Here is a 25,098-nt window from a genome sequence, read left to right as displayed (position 1 = left end):
ATCCTCACAGCCATGCTATGCGATAGATAGGGTATTATTATTTTTCCACCCACCTTCTCACTCTTACCCCCTATCTTATTTTTTCAAGTGAGGAAAAGAAAATTCAGAGATGATGAGATCTAATCTAGATAGGTCTCATCTAGATACCAAAGCAGGAACCCAAGACCAGGGCTCTTTCTGGTAGATCGCACTACACATGAGTAATTCTTTTAGGACATAGTGTACATCTCATTTGTATTCAAATGGAAAAATCAGAGCAGTCTATTTGGAAGGTGATGATGTTCTGCCCACTCCACATATTGTCAGAGCATTGCTTTTCTGGAGACACTCTTTGGGCCACACCTCAATAACAGTAGCTTGTTGGCTCATGTTGCATTAGTCTGGAGAAAGATATTAATTACAATAACTTATGAGAGGTTCACTAAGGGGCAGATGACTGCCAAATTTTAAAAATAATTATAAGAAAAGAAACTCATCTCTGAAAGTAGCTAAAGATGAATTAAGACCCCAATAAATATTTATTAGACAAATTAAGGGCCCCTTACTAATAATTAATTGCAGGTTACCAATGTCCTGAGTTCAAATTCTGGCACTGCTAGTGGTAGAGAAAATCACCTCTGCAAGTTACTAAAGTCTCTGAGCATCATTTTCCTCGAAACTGTGGGGCTGTTGGAGGATTAAATGCAATTGTATATGTGAAACTAGCTAACGCTCAGTAAGCATTAGCTTTTTATCTCCTTCCTTAGAGTCAGATCTCTTTTAAAGTCACCACGTAGCCTTCCTTAGAACAGGCATTACCGAAGATGATAAGCTTAATTTGCTATATGGGAGTTTTCAGGCTGCAGTGGATATTAGTCTTTTCAGTTTGGAAACAAAACTCAGCCCCACTGAGGTGTTTTAGAGTTGGCTTCCCCTCCTCCTGATGATTTCAAGACTTCATAGAAATGAAAATAAAACCCTTCTTTTAAAAGGTTGGGGAACCCTACTGTAGAGTCTGCACAGAGAGTTTGTTGTTTGGGGTAGTTATGGGAAGAACAGTGGCTAACCGGACTCTTTGATTCCTTCTTTCCTTCCTTCCTCCCTCCAACTGCCTGTGTTAGGCAGCCAGGCTCACGCCAGCACACCGTGCAGTGACATTCAGTCATGGGGACATTTGCTGAAATATCCCTGGCTAGCCTCAGTGATTCATGGAGAAGCAAGAGAATGCATATTCAAAATCTCCAGTGGAAAACTTAGCTATGCCATTGAATACAACAGGTCTTCACACAGAAATGGGAACAAGCTTATTGCTATTCTCAGTGGTTTACATATAGTATCTCAGTTAATCCTCACAACATCTCTATTAGGTGGTGCCGTTATTTTCTCCACCCTATATGTGAGGAACAGAGGAAGTAAGTAACTTGCCAAAGAGCCTGTGGTAGCGAGTGTAGAGCAGGATTAGAATCCAGGCAGTCTAGCTCCATGGTCTGTCTTTTTTAACCACAGAATCATGCTGCCTCCCAATGTAAATGGCAACTTGACTAATGAGAGGAGCCATATACGTTTTACCACATTTCTTTGAATTGACAGGAATACAAAGCATAGTCTATGAGGAGCACTGGCTTTCTACTGAGATAATCAACAAGACGGGCAGCCAGTGAGTAGGTTCATATACTCTAGTTTTACCAGCCCAAATTCAGTTGGAGGCTTGGAGTGAACGAATTTTCCAAAGGTGGCTGTTTGTGAACAAATCAGAAGTGGAATAGGAAAACAATTCATATAAATCTCCAGTTTGTATACCAGTGTAGGCAGGGGCCTATATATGGCCCAACTGGAGATGTTCATATAATTACACCTCAGTAATTCTTCTAGCACTATCCACAGCATATTTCTAGTACATAGAAGTCAGCAAATATTTATTAGTTATATATTGAGCAAGAATCGGTTACTCCTGGACATTGTTAAAGGCTTAGTTTAACTTCACATTTAGAACAATAGTTCCACGTGGTTTAGCAAAAGGAACAAAGGCTTTGCATTTATTTGTTTGTTTGTTTATTTGTTTATTTTTAACATCTTTATTGGAGTATAATTGCTTTACATTGTTGTGTTAGTTGCTGCTGTATAACAAAGTGAATCAGCTATACGTATACATATATCCCCATATCCCCTCCCTCTTGCGTCTCCCTCCCACCCTCCCTATCCCACCCCTCTAGGTGGTCACAAAGCTGGAGCTGATCTCCCTGTGCTATGCGGCTGCTTCCCACTAGCTATCTATTTTACATTTGGTAGTGTATATATGTCCATGCCACTCTCTCACTTCGTCCCAGCTTACCCTTCCCCCTCCCTGTGTCCTCAAGTTCATTCACTACGTCTGCATCTTTATTCCTGTCCTGCACCCAGGTTCTTCAAAACTACTTTTATTTTTAGATTCCATGTATATGTGTTAGCATATGGTATTTGTTTTTCTCTTTCTGACTTAAGGCTTTGCATTTAAATAGGTTTGGGTTAGGGCCTGGCTGTGACACTTCATTTCTGTGTAATATTGAGTAAGTTACTAAATCTTTCTGATTTTCTCATTACTTACCTGTAAAATGATGATTATAATCCCAGTTTTGTAGTGTTGTTGTGAGGATCAGAGTGTGAAGAGATGACGTGAGAGTGCCTAGCATAATGCCTGGTACATAGGAGGTACCCACTAATGGTTAGTAACCGACCCCCCTTCACTTACCCCTTTTTAGAAGAATTAGGCTCTGAGGAGGAAATTGAGAACAATGGCCACGCCTTTGCCATCGCAATTAAAAACTAGAATTAATAAAAACATTTCCTATAATACACTTGGAACTTCCAAATGAAACTCAGCATACAACTCTTGGCATTTTTCAAATTGATTTCATCCCTGTGGTAGGCATTGCTGCACAACTTATTGTACAGTGATACATTTTCCAAATGTTTATTGTTACCTTTGCAGTGCAAATGCTGTAAGATCATTTTTTCACTTTAAAGAAATGAAGAACCAGATAATTTCCCTTTATTTAGCAGACTTTCAGATACACAGTGTTAGATGGATGAAATATGAGTTTTGGATTTAAATAGACCTAGGTTTAAATCCCAGTTGTGTCACTCACTGGCAGTTTAGTTAACCTCTTGATGCCCTGTTTTCTTCTGTAGATAATCACATTTATCTTACATATTCAGTTAGATATAAATGCTTAGCATATGTAGCACATATATACATATTTGATCAGTGATAGTTAATATTTTTTATTATTTGGGTATGCCTATTTAGGAGAGAAGATATATCCTCCTATAGTTTTTCGTAAACTGCAAAAAGTGTGACTTATTTGTGATTATGCTGGTTTTTCCTTATAGCCATTCACTACTTTGCTGAACCTGTGTATTATTCAAAGTACAAAAAGCTAGACAATATTCCTTTATTCAGTGAACATTTAAAGGAGGCCTGCTATGTGTTAAGCGTAATTGTAAGTCCTAGGGTTACAAGGAAAATAAAATAGAGCTTTATCCTGAGAGTTTAGCGTAGGAGAGAGACCCACACAGATAATTTTTGTGGAATGTGGAAATCGTGGTAGAGACCACTACAGGATGTTGCAGAGGTGCAGAGGAGGCGTGGTGACTGCTGAATCAGCTTCTGACTCTTCTGATGCAAAATCTCACCATGAAAACTCTGTCCCCAGTATCTTCACCTGAATTCTGACCTCTTCAAATTTGACAGTGGGTCAGGTAGAACACTCAAGTTGGAATAGAGAGTTAGGAAGACACTCAGCCAAGTGGGCAGGGGATGTGATGTGTGGTGGGAGCTTGAGTACATTCTTGCTAAAGAGGGGAAAGTGTATTTTCCCTCCTTTCCCACCTCTGCTTACGTTATTTGTGTTGAAGGCTGAAAAGAATTTAGGGAACACTGAAATAGCTCTCAGTTGGAAAGAAAAAAACCCACTAAAACTTTCAAGGTAGGCAGTGCATTATTTTAGAGGCAAGAATCACCAGACACCTAAAGCATGCAGGGAAGAAATAAAACCTAGAGGGCCTCTCAGGGTAATTCTGAGACTTGTTAATGATGACTTTCTAGCATTCTGGCACACACAGACCCTTGGATTCTACCAGGAACATTGATAAAATCCCACTTCTTACTCTTTCCTGTTGGTGAAAACACAGATATGACTTTGGTTTTTTTAGATTCCACATGTAAGTAAGATCATACATTATTTATCTTTCTCTGATTTATTTCACCTAGTATAATGCCCACAAAGTCCATCCATGTTGTCACAAATGGCAGGATTTTCTTCCTTTTATGACTGAGTAATATTCCATTGTGCCTAGGTACATTTTCCTTCCTTCCTCCCTCCCTCCCTTCCTTCCTTCCTTCCTTCCTTAAATTTTTACCATTACTTCTTTAATGGCTAAAATGAGACATCATCACCTACAAATCTCTTTTATGGAAGATCTTACACTTCATAAGGGCATCTTCTAGTTGGACTTTCTTTTCTCTTATAGACTAACTTGATTCAATATTCTATCTCCGATCATTTCAAACTTACCATTTAAATCTAGCCTACATATCCTCTGAAGACTTCCAGGTCAATTTTCAGTTGACAAACAGGTCTAACGTTTGGAATAAAGTCTAAAATAGTTATATCCAACTATTAAAAAAAAGAAAAAGAAAAAAAAAGGTACTCAGCAAACATAGACACTTATCTCTCAACAAAATTTTTCTTAGAGAGTTCACAAGATCTTTGTTTTTCTTCAGGGCAAATTCACATGTACTTTATTTTTCTTTTTGTAACAAGTAAGCCGTTGGAAGGTCCTTGGGAGTTCAGCTCATAACGTAGGTCAAGAGATAAGTACCATATTATATCAAGAACTAATAGTGTGTCTAGCCTCTGTCTTAGACTACCCCAAGTTTCATAAAAACATTGCAATCATGCAAGAATAAGCCACTAGATGTATTTCTATAATAAAAAGGCACAGGCTGATGACTGATAACCTTATCTGAATCAACTGGCACCATTGCAGGAGCTATCAAGAAGGGAGAACCTGGGGCTGGCCATTACACCTCATATATCTTTTTAGTGAAATGTTCCTGTCAATTAGGTGACAAGTCCATAACCATAAAAACTTACCTATTGAGTCTGACCCCTGCTGAGCTTGGCATTCACTTGTAGTCTAAATGTTGCTGGCATAATGGACCATTCCCATTTCCAGATTAAGGGTTTTAATAAACTCCACCAACTTGTTGACTTAACCAGGTGATGATGAGTGTGGCTGTTTTTCTGCTTTGGTTGGATCAACGAGACAGTACTGGGCTGTGGCTTGCCTGTGATCCCAAGAAGCATTCAACTCTGGAAAGACTTTGTAAGCTGTGATTTCCTAGCCTGGTTTTCTGAGACATAACAGAAGAATTTGGAACAGTCATGTTTTTGGCATGGCAATGATTAATTTTTGTCATCCCTGTTGAAATTATCAGCATTTCTTGAGCTACCTGTTTACACAACACTTTACCAAGTACTAGGGAAGGGGGACTGGTGTAGGTCAGTGGTTTCCAATGTTTTTGAACATGAGGATGCTCCTTTTAATGTTTTATTTTCTCAATCAGTAACTAACTTGAGTATAAAATGTCAAAAAATCTATATATTATTAATAGTTTTAAAAGATTTGTATTTTTAAAATGACAATCTATTATTGTTGTTTAATATATATGGGAGATATAGTATATAACATTGTTAGTCTCTAGAAAATAAAGTACATGGGAACTGATTCCTGTACCCCTTTTAGCAAATTCATGATCATTCAAGGGTCCAAATGTTGGCCACATCCAGTGTTTTCAAATTGGGAAATACTGATTTAACTCCACAGATGAAGCATACTAAAATGGATAGTAGTAGTGTTTACTGGATTTTTAACTTTTAGAATCAAAATTTGGGATTATGTAACCATTGTTCAATTCAAAGCCAAGTAGTGCATTAGTCCAATGTCACAATTGGTTTACCTGAAGAAAAATGTTCCTAGTTAAGGTTAAATAGATTGTCTTTTCTTATACTCCTTCTACATAAAATTATGTCATATTTTGGTTTGCTTCATATCCTGATTGTAACATTTTTATACTGTTGTATATTTTACTTAGAACTTTCAACTGTCTTTTATTTTTGTTGATTGAGGTTAAAAATATGTCTTCCTAAGAATATCACTAATGTCTCCCTACTTCTTACCTACTATCTATTACCCAGAATCCAGTTCATTCTACTTCCAGAAGATATTTTTTTAAAGCCTATGTTTTCTGTTGTAATATAAACTGATTTCTTTCTAGATCTGATAATATCTGTCATTTTGGAATTTCTTTTCATTGGATTCCTGGGTTAATTTCATTGTCTTTCATTGTATATCTTCTCTTGATTTTAACCCTCATTGAGCTGGAATATAGCTTCAAAAAACATCTGAAGAATGAATCCATGGGAGGTAAATATTCTTTCGCCATTTGAATGGTAACAAATTTTAGCCTCAAAATAATTTTCCCTCAGAATATTGATGACACTGCTCCACTGTTTTCCAGGGTTTCTGATGAGATCTGTGTTATATGCCTGATTCTAGTTCTTTGAACATAGGGTTGCCAGATAAAATATAAAAGGCTGGCTAAATTTAAATTTAAGATAATCAACAAACAATTTTTTAGTATAAGTATGTCCCATGCAATGTGTGATATTTCAAGTGTATTTATACTAATAGATTATCCATTGATTATCTAAAATTCAAAACCAATTGTGTGTCCTGTATTTTTATTTGTTAAATCTGGCAACCCTACTTGAAGGTCAACAAACTATTTCCCTCTAAATAACTTAATGATCTTCTCATTACTCTTTGTGATTTGAAATTTCCTAAGGATATGTATAAATGTGACTTTTATTTAATTATTAGTATTTTTAAATCCATACTGCTCAGTACTTTTGGACCTTATAGGCTCTTTCAGCTCTGGGAAATTTTTTCTATTATTTCTGTAATAATTTTCTTCCCTCAATTTTCTGTTTTTGAGAATCCTAATTAGCTTGATGTTGGGTCTTCTGAATTGTCTTTTTTTAAAAAATATTTTTCAAATTTTCTTTTTGATTATAGCTCATTCTTTTCATTGAATTCTGAGCACTGATGGAATGTATTTAGCACTTTCAACTCATACAACTTTTACTTATTTATTTATATTTTTTTGGCTGCGCTGGGTTTTCATTGCTGCATGCGGGCTTTCTCTAGTTGCGGTGAGCGGGGCCTACTCTTTGTTGTGGTGCGCGGGCTTCCCATTGCGGTGGCTTCTCTTATTGCAGAGCACAGGCTCTAGGCGTGCAGGCTTCAGTAGCTGTGGTGTGCGGGCTCAGTAGTTGTGGCTCACGGGCTCTAGAGTGCAGGCTCAGTAGTTGTGGCACACAGGCTTAGTTGCTCCACGGCATGTGGGATCTTGCCGGATCAGGCTCGAACCCGTGTCCCCTGCATTGGCAGGCGGATTCTTAATGACTGCACCGCCAGGGAAGTACATGAATTAAGTCTTTATAGCTCTAATCTTTTTACTTCTGTTTTCCATATCTATCTTTTCCTTTATGTCCTGATAATTTATTCCATGTTATATTCCAAAGTGTTTGGTAATCAAAATTTTAATTTCTAAGAATTCTTTATTATTCTTTAAATTATCATTTTCTTGACATCTTCGATTTATGGATGCACCTGTTCTCATACCTCTTCAAGGATGTAAGTTTTTGTGTAGTTTTGGTTTAAATTCTCATTCATTTTCTGGATTATTTCTATTTCCTTTGGGGTCAGTTTTGATTGTCTATCTGTATCTTTGTTTTTCAGACTGCCATTTTGCCCCGATGTGTTTGGAAATCATTGTTTATCCATAGTTAGAAATGAAGGAGAGGGTCAATGATTTTAGGTAATAGAGAAGGTTTCCTCTGTTATATACTTCTCCACTGAATAGAAAAGATGACAAGAAGCTCTACATTTGCCGGTAGATCTTGCCAGACTCTGAGTATGAGCAAATGAGGTACTTGGAATCCTCTATATGCCAGAATGAGTAGTGTTCTAGGATTCCAACGCTAACTGGTCTAGTTCTCCTAAGGCACTTAATTAATTATTTTCCCTTTTTTTTAGAGAAGAGACATATTTACCCTCCCTAGGATTATAGCTGTGCTGCTTGTCACTTTTGTGGGGAGTGCATTGGTCACCTCACCAGTTGGCCTATAGGCAGATTTTTTTTTTTTTATTAACTCTTACTTCCTTTTGCAACTATCCTGAGCTGTAAATTCTTTAGCTCTGTTCCATCTGCTTTATCTGTTTTCGTCTTCCAGAAATTTGTTGAAATCATGAATCCATTGGTGGCCCCTTCTCATTTTCTTCACTGTTAAAGGTTGAGTTTATTAAAATGATTCTTGGGGAGTACTGGGGAGCAGGGAGGACAAATGCATGTATTCAGCCTACAATCTTGAACCATAAGTTTCTCCCTTTTATCTCACTTTCTATCATTTCCTTCTGAATATCCTCTAATGAAAATATTTTATATCTGCAAGTGTGCCTTTTGGTTTAAAAAACACACTTAAATGCATACTCATTTACCCCTCAGAAGTAGAACACATGTTTTTCTAAAAATAAATGTCTTAAAATACCTGAAATAATGAGATGACATAGTATATGTGAATATGCCTAGTACACTACCTGGTACAGAATAGTTGCTCAATAAATATTATATTTCTTTTTATTATTTTATTTTCAGAAGATAGAGCTCAAGCACATTTTCTGTAACGTTGGTACAAAGAGATATTTGGGTAAGAGTTGCATTAAAAAAAAGAGATGAAAAAATAGCTATGCCTAATCTACCTCGTGATTAGAAGTAAAGATTAGTGATTAAATTCTCATAAAATATTTGGAAGTCAAAGGTAAAACTTACTTTGAAACTTGCGATATTATTTATTCTACTGTAGCAAACACTGTTCAGCTTTTTTTAATACAGTGACAAGCTATTTTAAAAATTAAACTCTAGTGTTATTAAATCATGAAAATGTCACATGATTGTGATTTATGCATGAGATACCTGAAGATCATAGGAGTTAAGAACTTTACCCAAGGTTACATAGCAAGTAAGTCTCTGAGCCAGAACTCAAACCCAGATCTTCTGACATCAAACCAATACCCTTTCTTCCACAGCACAAATTTGCAGGCTTCTAAGAGGAAATTCAATGCATGATAAGAATAAACTTGTTCTGCCATTTAAATACTGATAAATATTAATAATATTTTATTTGCAGTGAAATTGTATGCTTTAACAAGTCAAGTCATCAATGGTGAGATACAGAGGGTATGATGGGAAATTTCATTGAACTGTCCAACCCAGATATCCAGGCCTCTCGGGAATTTCTTAGGAAATTTGTTGGGGTGAGTTATCCAACTGCAGTTTGATGAGGAGGCAAAGTCCTTGCAAACATTGAACTCACATGCTTCTGTGTTGTTGCTTAAGTCATATTAAAGCCATATGGCTCAGCCAAGAGTTTAGTGTGAAAGCCTGTTTTAAGATGTTCAGAAAGGATAGGTCACATTAAATGACTGGTTTGTCCCACTTGGCATTTCACCCTCCTAGCACCAGCTAATTTCTTATGCTACAGGGGAAGGTGAACTGGCAGTGTTAATATTACAATTAGCGGATTAAGAAGACTTCTCTTTCAGAGTCTCATAGATAAACAGTTGATACCCAGATGATTGATCAGAGATCATGCCATTTTGGATTTTGGGGTGATTTTTTGAGTCCCTGTAATAAAAATTCAATGTTGTAAGGAAATGCAAGCTTATGTTCAGTCTAAAAGTGTTAAGTATAGTAGAATCTCTTTATATTATTCTATACATAGTTGAGACATTGCCTTGAAAGAATGTGATCCCTTTGTAGACTTGGTGTTGGGTGAAACTCCAGTTCCTTACTTCCACGCCATATTAAGATGGATCGTATACTGTAGGGGCCAAAATCTTGGGCTCTAGAGTCATTACAGTTCTTCTTACTGTATAAGCAACCTTGGGCTTATTCCTTAAATGCTCTTAAACCTCAATTTTTCACCTGTGACTAAGGCATAACCACAGAACTCACCTCATAGGATAATGTGAAGCTCAAATGAGATAATATAAGTCAAGTGCTTACTTTAGTGCACATAATTATTGCCCAATAAATCTAATTTATTGCTACTACTACTAATAACAAGCTTTCATAAAATGCATTCATTATATTTTAAGGAGCTTCATTCAGTTGTTAGAATAGACTTAACCCACACAATAAAGCTGTTGTTGGTTCTACTGAGAACAAAGTCCTACCCAGCAAATACGTTTTGTTCCAAATCACTATGAAGTCATTCATTTGAAATTTGGAGTCCATTTTATTCTAATGAAGGAAACATTAAGAATATTATGAATATTTGGGGTTATGTTGTCAACCTATTTAGAAACATAACATTAATAATATCCCTAGTGCTGAGGTGAGGTTCACTTCACATCCAAATTCCCTGGAGCACCCTTTGCCTGAGTATAGAAAAAAGGATCAGGATGGAGCACCCATTGGGCCAACGTGGACATCAGCTGTGGCCATAAAGGACTATGGAGCTAGGGATGTTGGCTGGGGCTATTTCTAGGTCAGGTTAACCTGGAATATTTTTAAATGAGTGTTGCTGACTGATTTCACTGAGCACTTTTTCTGAGATAGTCAGTTTAGAAGCACTGTCTTATTTACTCTTCATAATAATTCTGTGAGGTAAGTACTATTATCACTTCTTGTTTTCACAGTTGTGGAAACTGAGGCTTGGAGAGGTTAAGAAAGTTTTCAAGGTTACACAGTTGGTAAGAGACAGAGCTGGGACTTATGCCTGGCAAGGTCTGTCTGACACCAAACTCCCTGCTCTTATCCACAACATATTTTTTCCATTTGTCTCATGAAGCAGAAAAATCCCTGCTTTGTGTGTGTGTGTGTGTGTGTGTGTGTGTGTGTGTGTGTGTGTGGACCACAGACCTCAACTCTCCTCCAGTCTGGCCAAGAGCAATCCCTCCTGCTCGCCTCATGGTGAGGCTGACTTTGATCCCAATGCATTTCAGAAGCTTAGTTAGTAATCCAGCTGTCTTGTCACTCCATGTGGAATGCCAAGCTGACCACAGGGATGCTGGTCAGACAGAGCCCATACACACGCCCATGGACCCGGGAAAGGAAACAGCCTTGTGCTTGCATATTTATGTTGGAAAAGAGCAGCCTGCTCTTTTCAAACAAATATAAGGAGTCCTTCTTAGTAGACTAGGCTCATTGTGAAGCTGTGACCTCTAACTAAGTACAAACACAGTCTTTTTAAAGAAATGATATTTTGGTACTTTGACCTTAATAATATGCTAAATTAGTATCCAGGTCAAGATACAAGGAGTTAGGGAATATGAGTACCTGACATGATTTATCCTTGTGTCAACTGGGAAAAGACAGATTGTTTAATTTAAAGTTTTTCTTTCCTTTCAACACTTAGTGACATGGGACAGTGGGAAAAGGTGTTTAAACTTGTTGCAAATGTGCTTACTTTAGCAAATAAACAAATGATACCAAGATGATGTCAACGGCATAGCTGATAACATTCCTTACTTCTAGCTTTCTATTGGGGAAAGCAGAAATTTATAAAAAGTCATCGGTATTTGATGATATTTATCTCTTGACATTTCTCAGAGATTGGATGACTAAAAAATTTGGGGCTAACTTGTATTTCATGGTTTTTATAAAGTGGCATTTAGCACTTTCATTTTAGTTTTAAACTCCAATGGAGAGAAGGTAAAATAATATTCTTCAAAACAAAATACATAGGCAGAATCAAAATGAAAATGAAATTTCTAAGAATATTTTACTCTCTTATATGAATCCATAAATATGAAGATAGGATAATAAATGAAAATAACAAAACGTCTTGTTTTGAAATCACACATTGTATGTAGTTCTGGTCACATTCATGGAAGATTATCAAATTTCAATCCAACCACAGTAGTGGGCAGCCATGGTATCCAAGAGGCTAGAGTTGTTGTTCCCAAGATCAGCCTTTAAATGTCCCTTCTCAGAGGTGCTGCATGTGAATGAGAGACAGAGGAATAAACGTGGTGCCAGGATATGAGAGGTAGTGCCAACCATGTGGAGTGATATGCAATAAAGAGAGGTAGGCAGTAGTGGCGAAGGGCTAAGGTGCTCAGGATTTGAGTGAAAGGCATCTTTTGTATTTGTAAATAACTTGTTTCAAGGATAACTGTGGTCAGATATCACACGTCTAAGTTGGTGAAAAATACACATCAGAGGATGCGCATTTTCAAGAAAGTTCTATTGCAAATATTTCACCTCTTTGGGCCTCAGTTTCTTTGTCTGAAAAAGTAGGGAGATTAGACATGAATGGTTTTAAAACTCCAGGGTTTTGCTAAGATCCTTCAAGGGCTTATTGGGAGAATGATAGAAAGGTTGAGTGGGTGAGGCCCTGCCTCACTTTAACCAGGACAGCTTCATAGTTATTTGTTCATTGAGAAAAAGGAGTTAAGCTGTTAAACCTTCTTGAAATCCTCTGGCATAGATCTCTGTTGTCTCTGTTTTATTGTCCCATGGTTCAATTTTTAAAACCACTTGCTATAATAATGTGAGCAACATGATCAGTAGAGGCTTTAGGGCCAAATAATGATAAGGAAAAATTACAATGAGAATCTCTAGTTGAGCACACAGATTTCTACTAAAGTCATTTTCAGTAGCTTAAAATAATTTCCCTATATTTCCCTCCATCTTCTTTATGTTATAAATTTATTTAAAAGATGCTACTTTTATGGCCTTCATAACATAAAACTTTAGCCTAGGCCTTTTAATGAATTAGCTTAGTTTAAATTATAATATCTGAATAAGGGATGTAGCATATTGTAACTAGGAATGGCAAACAAATGACACATGTACTAACACTTCCCCTTCCCATAGTCAAGGCAGACATAACTAATCAATCATAGACCTCTTCCTGATAAGTCTGAATGAAGCCTTAGAATTCTCTTCAACATAACATTAGACAGCTACTACCAAAGGAATCAGAGTTGTGGCACTCGAGGTGACAGCCCTAAGGTAGAACTGGCTTTGGATTCACACAGTTCACTGTTCAATTTCTAGTTCTGCCATTAGCTGGGTGATATTAAGAAAGTCTAAGGGTCCTCATCTCCAAACTGGAGAATAATCATTATCTTGTGGGACTTTTTGATTACTATAGTTATTATGGATGCAAAGAGCTTGCTACACACAAGCAGTCAATAAATCGTGATTATTATTATTTCCTCTGAAAAGAAGCTACAATTACTTCACTTTTTGTCCTTCTTTGTTCTTGCTGTAAGGAAGGCCTTTTGAGTGGACTGGAAAGCAGCGTTTCTGATGTTTCCTTCTGCTTAAACTTCACCTTTTGATCCTTAGCCAATTTTTTTTTTTTAAACCCTTAGGTCCTGAGAAATCAAGAGTAGACTTTCTCCTTAAGATTTTGATTGACAACTTCAAATATCTTGTTACTGTAATTTCTAGCACAAAACCTATTCAGCAGCCATCCCAACTGTGACCAAATAATTTAGACCAGCTGAATCTTTTTATATATATATATATATATATATATATATATATACACATACACACACATATCCATATATATACATATATATGTATATATGCACATACACATATATACACATATACATATCATAGACATATACTGGTCATGTACACATACATATATGTATATATGTATATGTGTATATTACTTTATAGAAGCAAGTTTGAGAACGTTTTTATTGGCTGATTTCCTCCTATCTCCACCCCCTATTCATCTTTCACCCTCAGTTAATTTAATGCAGAGATTTACTTTAAAAAAATTTCAGGGCTTTTGTGCCCAGTAGATCATGTAGCTTCTGGTATAAAAGCAGAAAACAATTTTTAGCATGAAAAGAGACAAGGAGACTTTGCTGCAACCACCTTTTATCCTCATGAATGTGCTGTGTGCCTTTGAGGCTGAGTTTGAAGTAAAATCCTGGCCTGAGAATGGAACAGTTTGCATTTCCTCAGCTCAAGTCTTAAAAATTATCTTCCACACAAGAATAGTAGATAATTCAGAGCCCCCAAAATCAGTTCTGAAAAAAATAAAATTTCAATTATCCAGCTCAGTATGAATTGAAATGTTTTCATTGCATGAATTTGAAAAGTAATTTTAAAACTCTGAAAGACTCTCACTGCTTTGCTCTCTCTTTTTTTAACAAGGCAGTAAGCTATGGTGCAGGTTCATTTAGCTGTGGGTTTGACCCAGAGTTACAGTGAACAAAGTTCTATTTTCATAGGGCTTTCAAAGTCCCATTTATCTTAGAGAAAATTACTCAGTTTTCAAACTTAAGACATTATTTTCTAAAATCCTATTTTGAAATTCTTTGAAAGACCTATATTTGAATAAAATAAAGAAGGCAAAAACTAGACATGTTTGGATTTTTTTGGAAAAAAGTCATTGAATATTTTATAACTTGATTGTGGTAGTGTTTACGTGCCTGTATACACCTGTCCAAACTCATTGAATGGTATACTTAAAATAGTACATTTAATTATATGAAATTGACCCAAATAAAGTTTATTTAAAGAGATAATTGAGTGTCCAAACTCAGGGTGAGTGTCTCTTCCTGAAGTATTCCACAAGGTACCTTTCTGCAGGGGCCTGGGAGAGCTGGGACAGACTGTGCCCTGGATTGCGGCTCTGGGATAGGAAGGGTCAACAAGCATGTCCTGTTGCTGGTTTTCAACACTGTGGAACTGGTGGGCATAATGGAATCGTTCCTCCTCGAGGCACAGAACTGCCTGCAGGTCAAAGGGGACAAGGTAGAAAGCTACCACTGCTACAGTCTGCAGGAATTCACACCCCCACTGGGGAGATACGATGTCATCTGGATTCAGTGGGTCTCTGGTTAGTCCTGCATGGCATTGCATCTGCCATTCTCCCCTTTCCAGATAAAGACAACACATGGGGCTGATTGGAGGATTTGTGGAGGCGGAACAAGGACACAAAGGGAGATCTGGCTATAGTTGTGCTTAGAACAGTTAGCTAGCCTTAGGTATCATGGGAACTCCCCCAAAGCTCTGGTCCTCCAGATTTCTCCCATAACATCCTCTGAACAAGCTTGACAATTCCCATTCTTAGGGATGGAGTGCCTTTGGACCAACCTAAATCATAGAAGAAACCTAAATATTTGAAAAACTTTAAAAAGTGGGGACAAAAAGAGTCTATCCCCGTTTACTGGCAAAACTAGACTTTCTTAGGTTTAAATTCCCAGGAAATGAGACAGCAGTGAATTGGATTTTGGTCTGAGTGTGTGTGTGTGTGTGTGTGTGTGTGTGTGTGTGTGTGTGTGAGACACAGAGGAATGATGACAGAGTTAGGCGGTACAGGGGACATGGAGGGAACCCAAGGGATGAGCAATAGATTATCTTGTGCCTGGGAGGTAGATAGACTAGCTAGGATAATATCTATTTTATAGAGCGTACACTGATTCACCTCAAAGAAGGTACCTGTCCTCTTATCTAAATTCTCAAAGCCTCCTGCAGCAAAACAACTCAGGCTATTAAATAACTCATGAATGAGTGAACAAATGAGCTCCTGATTTGTAGCCTTGTGGTCGGTCCGTCTTTCCTACTCACCTCCTTCCCCACCCACCCTTTCATCCTGTTCCCCCTTTTACTTGGCCTCACCTGTAGGGTACCTGACCGTTAAAGTCCTTCTTGCATTTCTTTCCCGGTGCCGAGATGGCCTGAAAGAAAACGGCATCATCATACTGAAGGACAATGTGGCTCGGGAGGGCTGCATCTTCCATCTGTCTGACAGCAGTGTGACTCGGGATATGGACGTCCTCCAGAGCCTCATTAGGAAGAGTGGGCTGGTGGTGCTGGGCCAGGAGAAGCAGGACGGCTCTCCAGAGCAGTGCATCCCAGTGTGGATGTTTGCACTGCATAGCGATGGACACTCCAGACCAGCAGTGGGAGTGAACGGCTGCATTGCACAGTAGTGCTTTGGGAAGAGGTGTTCTCGTCTGAGGTGCCCCTTGTAATTCACGTAGGAGTGAAGGGAAGGGACTGCAGCATGTTTGGAAATGACTGATGTAATATGTACATGTTTCCACTAATTATGTAAGAACATGCACACACTCTGTGGATTTTCCAAAAGAGAAATGAAAAGTGACATCTGGAAAAACTGCTAAACTGTACAAGTGTACACAAAAAACAGAAAAGGGAGCAACATTCACAAAATCTAAACTGCCTTGGTCTCTGAAGATTTGCATTATAGAGTAGTTTAGGGTGAGTGGGGTAAAGCCTAGACCACCTTTCTCTGCCCTCCTGCTAGATACATTATACTTCCTTCCTCCTTGGGAATACTACTTCTCTAGATAAAAATCTCCCCCTAATTAAGAAGGCACCCGTCAAAATAATCTTATAAAAACAATTCCATTACTTAATTTTGTCTTTAGCTTTAGCAGAAAAAAAGACTATGGTTTCACTTTCTATTTTGGGTCAGTTTCACCACCCAATGATGTAATATGGATATAATTTGATAACAAAAGTCTGCATTTCAGTGATGGGGAAGTGTCTCCTTTCAGGAGAAAATGTTTTACCCTTGAAATTTCAGCTGTGAACATATAAGTAAATGTCATTGATAATCTAATTTTAGCCATTGGCTTCCAACACAACTTGCTTCATTGCAGCTGCTCCTGTTTCCTTGATTGATATGACTGTACATTGGAAAGAGAAACGAAATGATAAACCTGAAAACTGAACTAACTGGATTAATTTAAGGCATTGGTTTAATTAAAAATAATCTAAAATCTTTCAAAAACAAATATGTAATTAATTTTTATTAGCAGAATGTTTAAATATAACAGCTACTGTATTTAAAACACTCTAATATCTTCATGTGAAGGACATATTTGTGTTTTGATATATATCAAGTCTTCTATGAAATGCAATCAATTTAAGTAAAGAAAGTCTATTGTATGGATATGCTATCACCATAAAAATCACGTTTGTAAGTCATATCTCTAACTTAGGAGGAAAACAATTATTATAAAACATTTACTACCTTGATATAACCTTACCTAGGTAGCTTCATTTATGTCCTGGAAAATTATGTCGCTTACTCTGCCACTGGCACCTTCCAGCTGCAGTATGTTATTCACAATGCTCTAGGGTAACATAACAGAATGTGAGTTAGAACCATTGGCGGAGAAGCCAGAGACCAGAATTAAATAAAATGGGGGATCATTACCAAACAGACTGAGTAGTATGACAAAACAAGGGTACTCATGTTTTCATCCTTTGTGCCTTGGAGCAAATTAACTGAATCTTCCTTTTTGGCCCATCCCAGGGATTTTCTGCTTCTTTTACATGAGCACCTTAATTCTCTTACTTCTTGACTTTGTGCTTTGCCAGTACTCACGTGCTGATTGACAAAATTGTCCATTTTCTCTGCTCCTCGGCTCCTTAAGGAGGAAATAACAGAATTGTCCTATGAATATGGATATATGATCTTTAACTCAGGTTGAGTCTTTGAGGTTGAGCCACAGTCCTTTTTCTCATCCTAAATCAAATCATTTTCCATTCTCCTTAGAAAATTTCCAGATCTTTATTGTTTCACAAAGTTTCCCCAAACCATATCTATCTGTAATTTAATTGAGAAGGTAGAAACTGGTGAGTAAATGTATCAACATCCCCTCTCTATAACAAGTTAATAATTAGTACAAGGTAAAGGGAAGAGTAACTTGAGAGGTGAAGCCGTCGGAGCCAAATCATGCTGCCTAATAGGTCATGTGAAGGTCTGGACATGTTATTCAAAGAACAAGGGAAAGGTCTTGAGGTTCCAAGTAAGGGACTGATTGTTTTGGTCTTCTAATGCTGTAGAAAGAAGACATTTAGAGTGAGACCTACTCCAGCCATCTTCAGTCTAATTCAGTAAGCCATACACATTGCTGACGTTTATCAACACATCTCTGTTGTATTATAAGTGACAATCTACCTTAGTTCACAAATTCTGTCCATAGTCCAACTGCCCCAGGATCCTTTGGGCAGTTTTTATAAAATAGAGGTTCCCAGGCTCTGTCTCTGTGAGAGTTTGATTCTGTGAAATGGGATCAAATAACTTGTATTTTTGTAAGGTCTCAAAATGATTCTGATCATTAGTTTTGTTTGAGGACACTGATAGTGAAAGGGGTGTCGAACTGGGCCCTTCAGAGTCGAAGGAAGATAAGACAGGGCAGGCAAGAAAGCGGGCCAGGTTCAGGGAAGTAGCTAGATGGTGAAATCTATTCTCCACGCTGATGCCAATCTTTCTAAAACATAATCTGACCATGTTATATATAAACTTTCAGTGACTCTCCGTCACTGATACGATGAATTCCCATCACCTTAGAATGACATATAAAGCCTTTTGTGATCTAACCCTGGCTTCCCTCTCCAGCCTCAGTTTTCCCACATCCCCTGCAGCCGTACTTAACTATCAATACTTACAGATCTCCAAAGGAGCTATGATTTATGGCTCATGGCATTTATTGATGTTACTTCCTTAGCATAGAACATCTCTCATTCTTTTTTTGTCTGGCTCAGACTGCATAGATGTCACTGGCTCTAGGAAATCTTCCCTCACCCCCTAGGTGCTGGCTTAGGTGCCGCTACTATATGCTACCCTCATACTCTCTGCTTAAAGTATTACAGTACTTATCACGTGCATTGTAATTGCCTGCTTACTTGCCATTTCCTCTATTAAACTCTGAGCTTCTTAATGGAGCATTCATGTTAGAGTCTCAGTCTTTAGCATATGCCCTAGCACACTGCAGGAACTCCAACTTTTATTGAAAGTATAAAAGTAGAAAGACTCAGGAGGCAGTCTGTGTTTCTGGAGGCATCAAACAGGAATCAGAGCAAAGCAGCAGGAAAAACCAAGGGCTTCTGAAGTTCCACGAGCACTGGAATGTGCAAGACTGGAAAAAAGAGTGATCAAACAGTGCAAGCTGGCAAGAACCAGGAAATGCACAGAAATAAGAAGGCAGTGAGCTCAGGGATCATACAAGCATCTGGGAGGAGACTGTAGCAAGAAAATTAGGTCCTGCGGTAAAATCCTGCCTGATTAGGAAATCTCTTTTTTCAACAGGAGCCATACTCAAGGATATGGCCAACCAAAGCCCATCGTTTCATTAGGTGGGAGGGTGTACCTCGTCAGAGAGATATGTTAAAATTGTGAGTATGTGTTAACAAAGTGACTCACAGGTGAATCCTCACCTGTTACCTGCTAAGCAACAAGTCCAAAGAACCAACCAGGTTTAGATGAAGTTAATCCTTCTGTGAATGTTGAGGAGAAGTAGAAGTTGCTCACCTCTACTCACAGATGAATTAATCGCAAACATGCCTGTCGTTCTAGATTAACTTTGGAGGACCCCTTGGTTTATACAGTGACTCATGAATAGGCACAGTCTTCACCTATCTCCTCTTCTGAGAACCTGAGCCACCCTTCCTCAGCATCAGTATAGAAGCATGCCAAGTCTTAAGGGGTCAGCAATTTTATAGATTTGGGACCATCGTAAAAATAGAACAGAAAATGAACAAGGTCATCCACGTGAAAGATGATCTGCTTTATATTGTGGACACATTTTGGCCCCATTCTGGCTTTTTTTTTTTTTCTCCACCATTTCCTGTAACTGGCCTGTTTTGAGTGATGTATTGGGGATAAGACCTGTGTCAGATATACTCAGCTGCCTGTCATGAGTAATTAAAACCAGTTGTGTTATTGCTTTCCTTAGTTCTAGCTGACTCTTTGATGCTTTGGTGTCTATGCCAGAAAACTACCTCTTATAATCATCAGAGGCCAGTGCTTTTGCAGAGGTCACTGCAAGTTAATTAAGCAAATATGTGAAAAATAGTTTTAAATTATCTCAATTAGTAGTGTGTGTGTATACTTGTATCTAGAGCTGGGGTTGAGGAGAGACTTTTAAAATAATAACTGACTTGCAGAGTTAATGATTTGGTGTCAGAGAACTACGCACATACAGCACCTTTGTATGTTCATTAAGTTGGCATTATTTGTCCTTTTGCTGTGTGACAAGCTGTATTACTTACTGCAAATATAGAAAATGTCCAAGAAGATCATGACACTGTAATGGGCAAGAGAGATACATAAATAATTATAAATCAGGATAAAGAGGACTAAAACAATAGCATGAACAAAGAGTTAAAGTAATATACAGAATAGAGTGACTCACTACATCTCTGGGATTTGAGGGAGGCCACACAGATTCCATTCATTCAACAAATATTTTTTGAAAAAAATATGCCATGCACTGCTCTAGGGGCTCAGGTTACACAGGGAATAAAAGCCAAAGATCACTGGCCTTGTGGAGCTTGTATTCTAGGAGAAATAGGAATGCAGTCAATAGAAATTAGTAAATTATTTTTTTAATGTTAGATGGCAAATTTTTGGAAAGTAAAAGGGGAAAATAGAGTGAGGGGGATTGAGAGTCATGGAGGAAGGTTATAATTTCAAATAGTGGCCAGTATTGGTTTTATTGAAGAGGTGGCATTTGAGCAAAGTTAAGAGGGTAAGAGCACAGGCCATATGGACACCTGGGGGAAGAGGGGGCACCTGGTGCAAATGCCCAAAGTCTTGAGTGTGCCTGGACTATTTGAGAAACAACAAGGAGGTCAGTGCAGCTTCAGCAGAATGGATGAGGGAGAGATTGTAATAAGATAGGAGCTTTAGGGATATGACTGGGGCCAGATCACACAGGGTCTTGTAGGTTATGGAAAGGACTCTTACTTTTATTCTTATCGAGAAAGGAGGCCTTTGCAGAGTTTTGAGCAGAGAAGTGACATGATATGACCTGTGTTTTAAAAGGATTCCTCTGGCTGCTGTGTTGCGAAAGGATAATAGTGGGGGTGAGGATAAAAGCAAAGAGACAGATAGACCAGGATTTGGTAAATTGTGGCTCATGGTCCAAATTCAGCTTGTTGCTTTTTTGTAACTAAACTTGTACTGGAACACAGCTATGCCCAATTGCACTATAATGACAGAAGTGAGGAGTTACCACAAGGACCATATGGCCTGAAAAGCAGAAAATATTTACTATATGGCCCTTTTACAAAACAAACCAACAAACAAACAAAAACCAAAACCCCCCCACAACTTTCCTAATCCCTAAATTATCGTATTGCAGTAATTCAGGAGAGAAGTAATGGTGGCTCAGACCAGGGAGGCAGCACTGATGGTAGTGAGAAGTGTTTGGATTCTAGCTATGTTTGAAATTAAAGCCAATTCTATTTGCTAAATGATTGTGTGTGGGAGTATAATAAAGGGAAGTCAAAGATGAGAGTAAAGGTTTGGGCCTGAACCAGAACATAGTTTCTATCATTTGAGGTAGGGAAAGTTGGTAGTGAAACCATTTTCATGGTGAAAGATCAGGAATCAGAACAGCTTAAAGTCAACATGTGTGAGTTTTTAGATGACACCAAGTGAAGATATTGAGAAGCTCACTGAATAGGCAAGTCTGAAGTTCAGGAGAGAAGTCTGGGCTGGAGATGGAAAATTACCATAGAGATGGTATTCAGAGTTGTGATTCTGGATGAGAGTACGAAAAGGACGAGTGAAAATAGAGAGGAAGACAAAGCATGAGCCCTGGAGCAGTTAAACATTAAGAGTTTGGGAAGGAGAGGAAAAAACAGCAAAGGAGACTAAGGCATGAACAATAAAGTAAAGCTAGAGTGGAGTGTTTTGGAAACCAAGTGAAGAAAGTATATCAAGGAGGACAGAGAGATTGACTATATCAACTCTTTCTAATAAGTCAAGTAAGAGGAGAACTGAGAATTGACCATTCAGCTTTGATAAGTAAGTAGGAACAAAAGCTGGATTGAAGCAGTTATGAGTATGGGAGAAAAAGAATTGTAGAGAATGGATATAGACAAGTTGTTCAAGGAGTTTTGCTAGAAAGGGAAACATATTTGCAAATAAGGCAGTATCAAGCAAGGGAAGTAGGGCTAAGAGAAGGGTTTTTTGTTTTTGTTTTTAAGGTGGGAGAAATAATTTGATTGAGTTTGTAGACTGATGGGAAAGATTTGGTAGAGAGGGAGACATTTGTGATTGAGGAGAGGAAATGGGAGAATTGCTAGAGCAACGTCACTGAGTAAGTAAGACAAGATGGGATCTAGTTTGCAAGTGGAGGGATTGACTTTAGATGGGAGAAAAATAATATGATCATCAAGCAGCATATGGGTTCACTTGAGGTTCATAATCAAGAGCATTTGTCTTCAGTGCATTCTTTTGCATGAATGAAGGCACAAATTAGGTAAAGAGACGAATTTAACCAGGGTTGTGGTTTTGTCAAGTGAGTACAACAAGGAACAGAGGGTATATGCAAAGAAGTGAGTATATTGACTGATTGTGGAATTTAAGATGAATAAGGAGGGGAGAAAGAGAGACTATTAAGAAGGTTAGAGACAGTGAAAAGATAGAAAGATCAGTGGATTAGAGATCCTGGTGAAGTTGGAACTGGGGCACTAGGGGGATGGATGGAGGTTATGGTTAGAGAATGGAATGAATTAAATTGAGATTATGGAGAGATTACTGGTAATGAGAAGGTCTAGGGTTATGAATATATAAATGAATGGCCTGGGTGGTGTGGAGGGCTGGATCACTGGAAGAGAGGAATTCAAGAAACTGAGAGGCTAGAGTGTTGGATTGAGTTGTCTACTGTGTATATTGCAATCTTCAAAGAATTGAGACATTAGCAGTACTGGAGAGAATGAAAGTGAACCAAGACCTAAAATCAGTGGGAAATAAAGGGGTATGATCTAGGGGATGGTTAGCGACATCAACAATGACGAACAATGAGTGATATAATTTATTTATATGAGACAACTCTGAGAGTGTCTAGGGAGGAAAGAGAATGAGAATCATTTGGAAATAGCAATGAGGAGCACGAAGGGTACCAAATTCACATAAGATTTAAATTTTAGCCAGGGATAAATGGTAGTTCATGAGGCAGAGAGGCCTGTGAAAGAATGTTTCAGGCATAGTGAAATGTTTGGGCATTTAATAGCATGCACGAAGAAATGGTGAGTATATAAATCTGGTTGGAGTATCAGGTTGGGGCATGGTGCTACAGATGTAGAGATGCTGGGACATCATAAAGCATGATGGAAGAAAGTGAACTTACTGATTGTAGATTGGGGCAGATTGTGATAGGTCTTGTACATTCAGATTGTCCTACAGGCAAAAGGTTGTAGGACTACCTAAGGTTTTTAGTCAGGGCACTGACATCATCAGGTTTATTTCACAAAGGTAACTCTTGCTACAGTGTGAAAGGGGTTGGAGGCAAGAAGACAACCAGAAAGCTTCAGCAGTAATTAAAACTAGGGATAAAAGGACCTGAACTTAAGCAGTGCCATAAGAACAGAGGAAACCCTGGGAAGGTAAAATCAATAGGAGTTGTTGATTTTGATGAGGTTAATGAGAAAAAGAAAGGAATCAAGAAAGACTTGAAGATTTTCAACTACAGTCACTAGGTAGAATATGTTACCTATTACCAGTTTAGGAAATAATGGCGAACAGCTAAGATATCTTGGTAGATTACACATCTTTTAATAGGCAATCACACAGCAGAGTCTTAATGAGTGCACCTAATTCTGTAGTTAGATATTTATTTCTTTCATGGAACTCAACATTCCTTAAAGTATCTCCAAGACTGGTGAGGATTCTGAGGGACCAATTGTATTCTTTCCTCTAAATGGTTTACCCAATTTAGAAATAGACTCAGGAATCAAGGATCAAATATTACTTTACTGTGTATAAAGGAAGGCTGGAGAACGTATCTTGGATCTGCAGCCCAGATAAGCCTTCCTCACATGCTCTGTCTCCCCTCCACAAGTCTAGATCTTGGGACTTTACTGCCCTCACCAGCCCACTGCTTCCCCTCCTCCCCACACCAACTCCCAGGAAAGAATCAGGTCTGAAGAGTTGATGTTTGCCAAGACATGTACAAGGAGAGCTGCGGTCTCCCTTTACCCAGGGAGGATGAAGGGCTGATGGGAAAGGATTGTGAGGCCTCTACACTTTCTTTCCACAGTGAAACAAGAGCAAGTAAGAGAGAAGAAAATGCCTACTCTGTGACTCCGGTCACTTCTCCCAATCTCGGTGAAAGAAGTAGCTGCTCTTTCTGTGCAGAAGAGTGAGTTAGAGACCATAAGGATAGAAATGCTCCCTCCTTCCCCTATTGTCTCTCCTGAGAGTGGAAAGCCTGTGGAAACTGAGGGATGGAGTAATAAGCATTCCCCTAGCGACGACAGGTTCTATGTTAGCTACAGGCAAACTGGAGATATAAATGCAAGTCAAGTAACCTAGTCATCCGTGGGCCCTAAATAGGAGAATGTGCCTCCCCCTGTGTACGAAATGCAGGGTCATTGTACTGAGGGAAATGGAAGATAGAGGACTCAGGAAATACACTGGGTCACTCTCTAGCTGGGTTAAAAAGGGGAAGGTTTAGTATATGGATGCAAGGGTGCCTTATAAAACTCAAGGGCAGAGTACAGCTGGGTCTCAGGATGGGACCAGAGGCAAGAAAGCCACTGGGAACCAGGAAATAGACCCTCTCCATCTTGAGCCTTTTCTTCTCTCTGTACATACACTGAAACAAAGTAGGATCCTGTGGGGCTCCTGGCCACAAAAGCCTGTCTGTGCCCCCATTTCTTGATTACAGGAAATAGGCTTTATTCAGCCTCCATGACCTTTCCTGAGTTTCAATGAGCAGGTTCAAACAGTCGCTAATTACGGAAGGGAGTGGATGTGGAGACACGGGAGGAATAGTCAAAAGATACAACAGTGCAAACTTGGGGCAAAGTCCTGGTTCCCCCTCAAGGAATGCACATAACAATATCTCTGAGCTGTTTTGCAGATACTGAAACCCTCACCAGGTGGGAGAATTTAACTGTATGCTGTCCACAAGCACTTAGACACTAGACCAGTTGGAGCCTGAAGGTTGATGATGCTGACTCCCACTTACCTCACCACCAGCCAA

At 38.5% G+C, this 25,098-nt stretch overlaps 1 protein-coding gene and 1 long non-coding RNA gene across 6 annotated transcripts in view; both read left to right on the top strand.

Moving 5' to 3' along the window:
• Window positions 1–18,123, top strand: part of NTMT2 (N-terminal Xaa-Pro-Lys N-methyltransferase 2) — a 60,616-nt gene extending 42,493 nt beyond the window's left edge. Inside the window, 4 exon segments of the mRNA XM_082439461.1 lie at window positions 9,273–9,314; window positions 9,317–9,399; window positions 14,714–14,963; window positions 15,752–18,123. Coding sequence (XP_082295587.1) covers window positions 9,273–9,314; window positions 9,317–9,399; window positions 14,714–14,963; window positions 15,752–16,059 — 683 coding nt within the window. The 3' untranslated portion in view covers window positions 16,060–18,123.
• Window positions 1–25,098, top strand: part of LOC309649476 — a 201,724-nt gene that overhangs the window by 54,498 nt on the left and 122,128 nt on the right. The window lies entirely within an intron of this gene.

Source organism: Balaenoptera physalus (genome assembly GCF_965194825.1).
Source record: "Balaenoptera physalus genome assembly, chromosome: 1".
NCBI classification, from domain to species: domain Eukaryota; kingdom Metazoa; phylum Chordata; class Mammalia; order Artiodactyla; family Balaenopteridae; genus Balaenoptera; species Balaenoptera physalus.
Note: the sequence above shows the minus strand (reverse complement) of the source record. Positions and strands in the feature narration are given on the sequence as shown.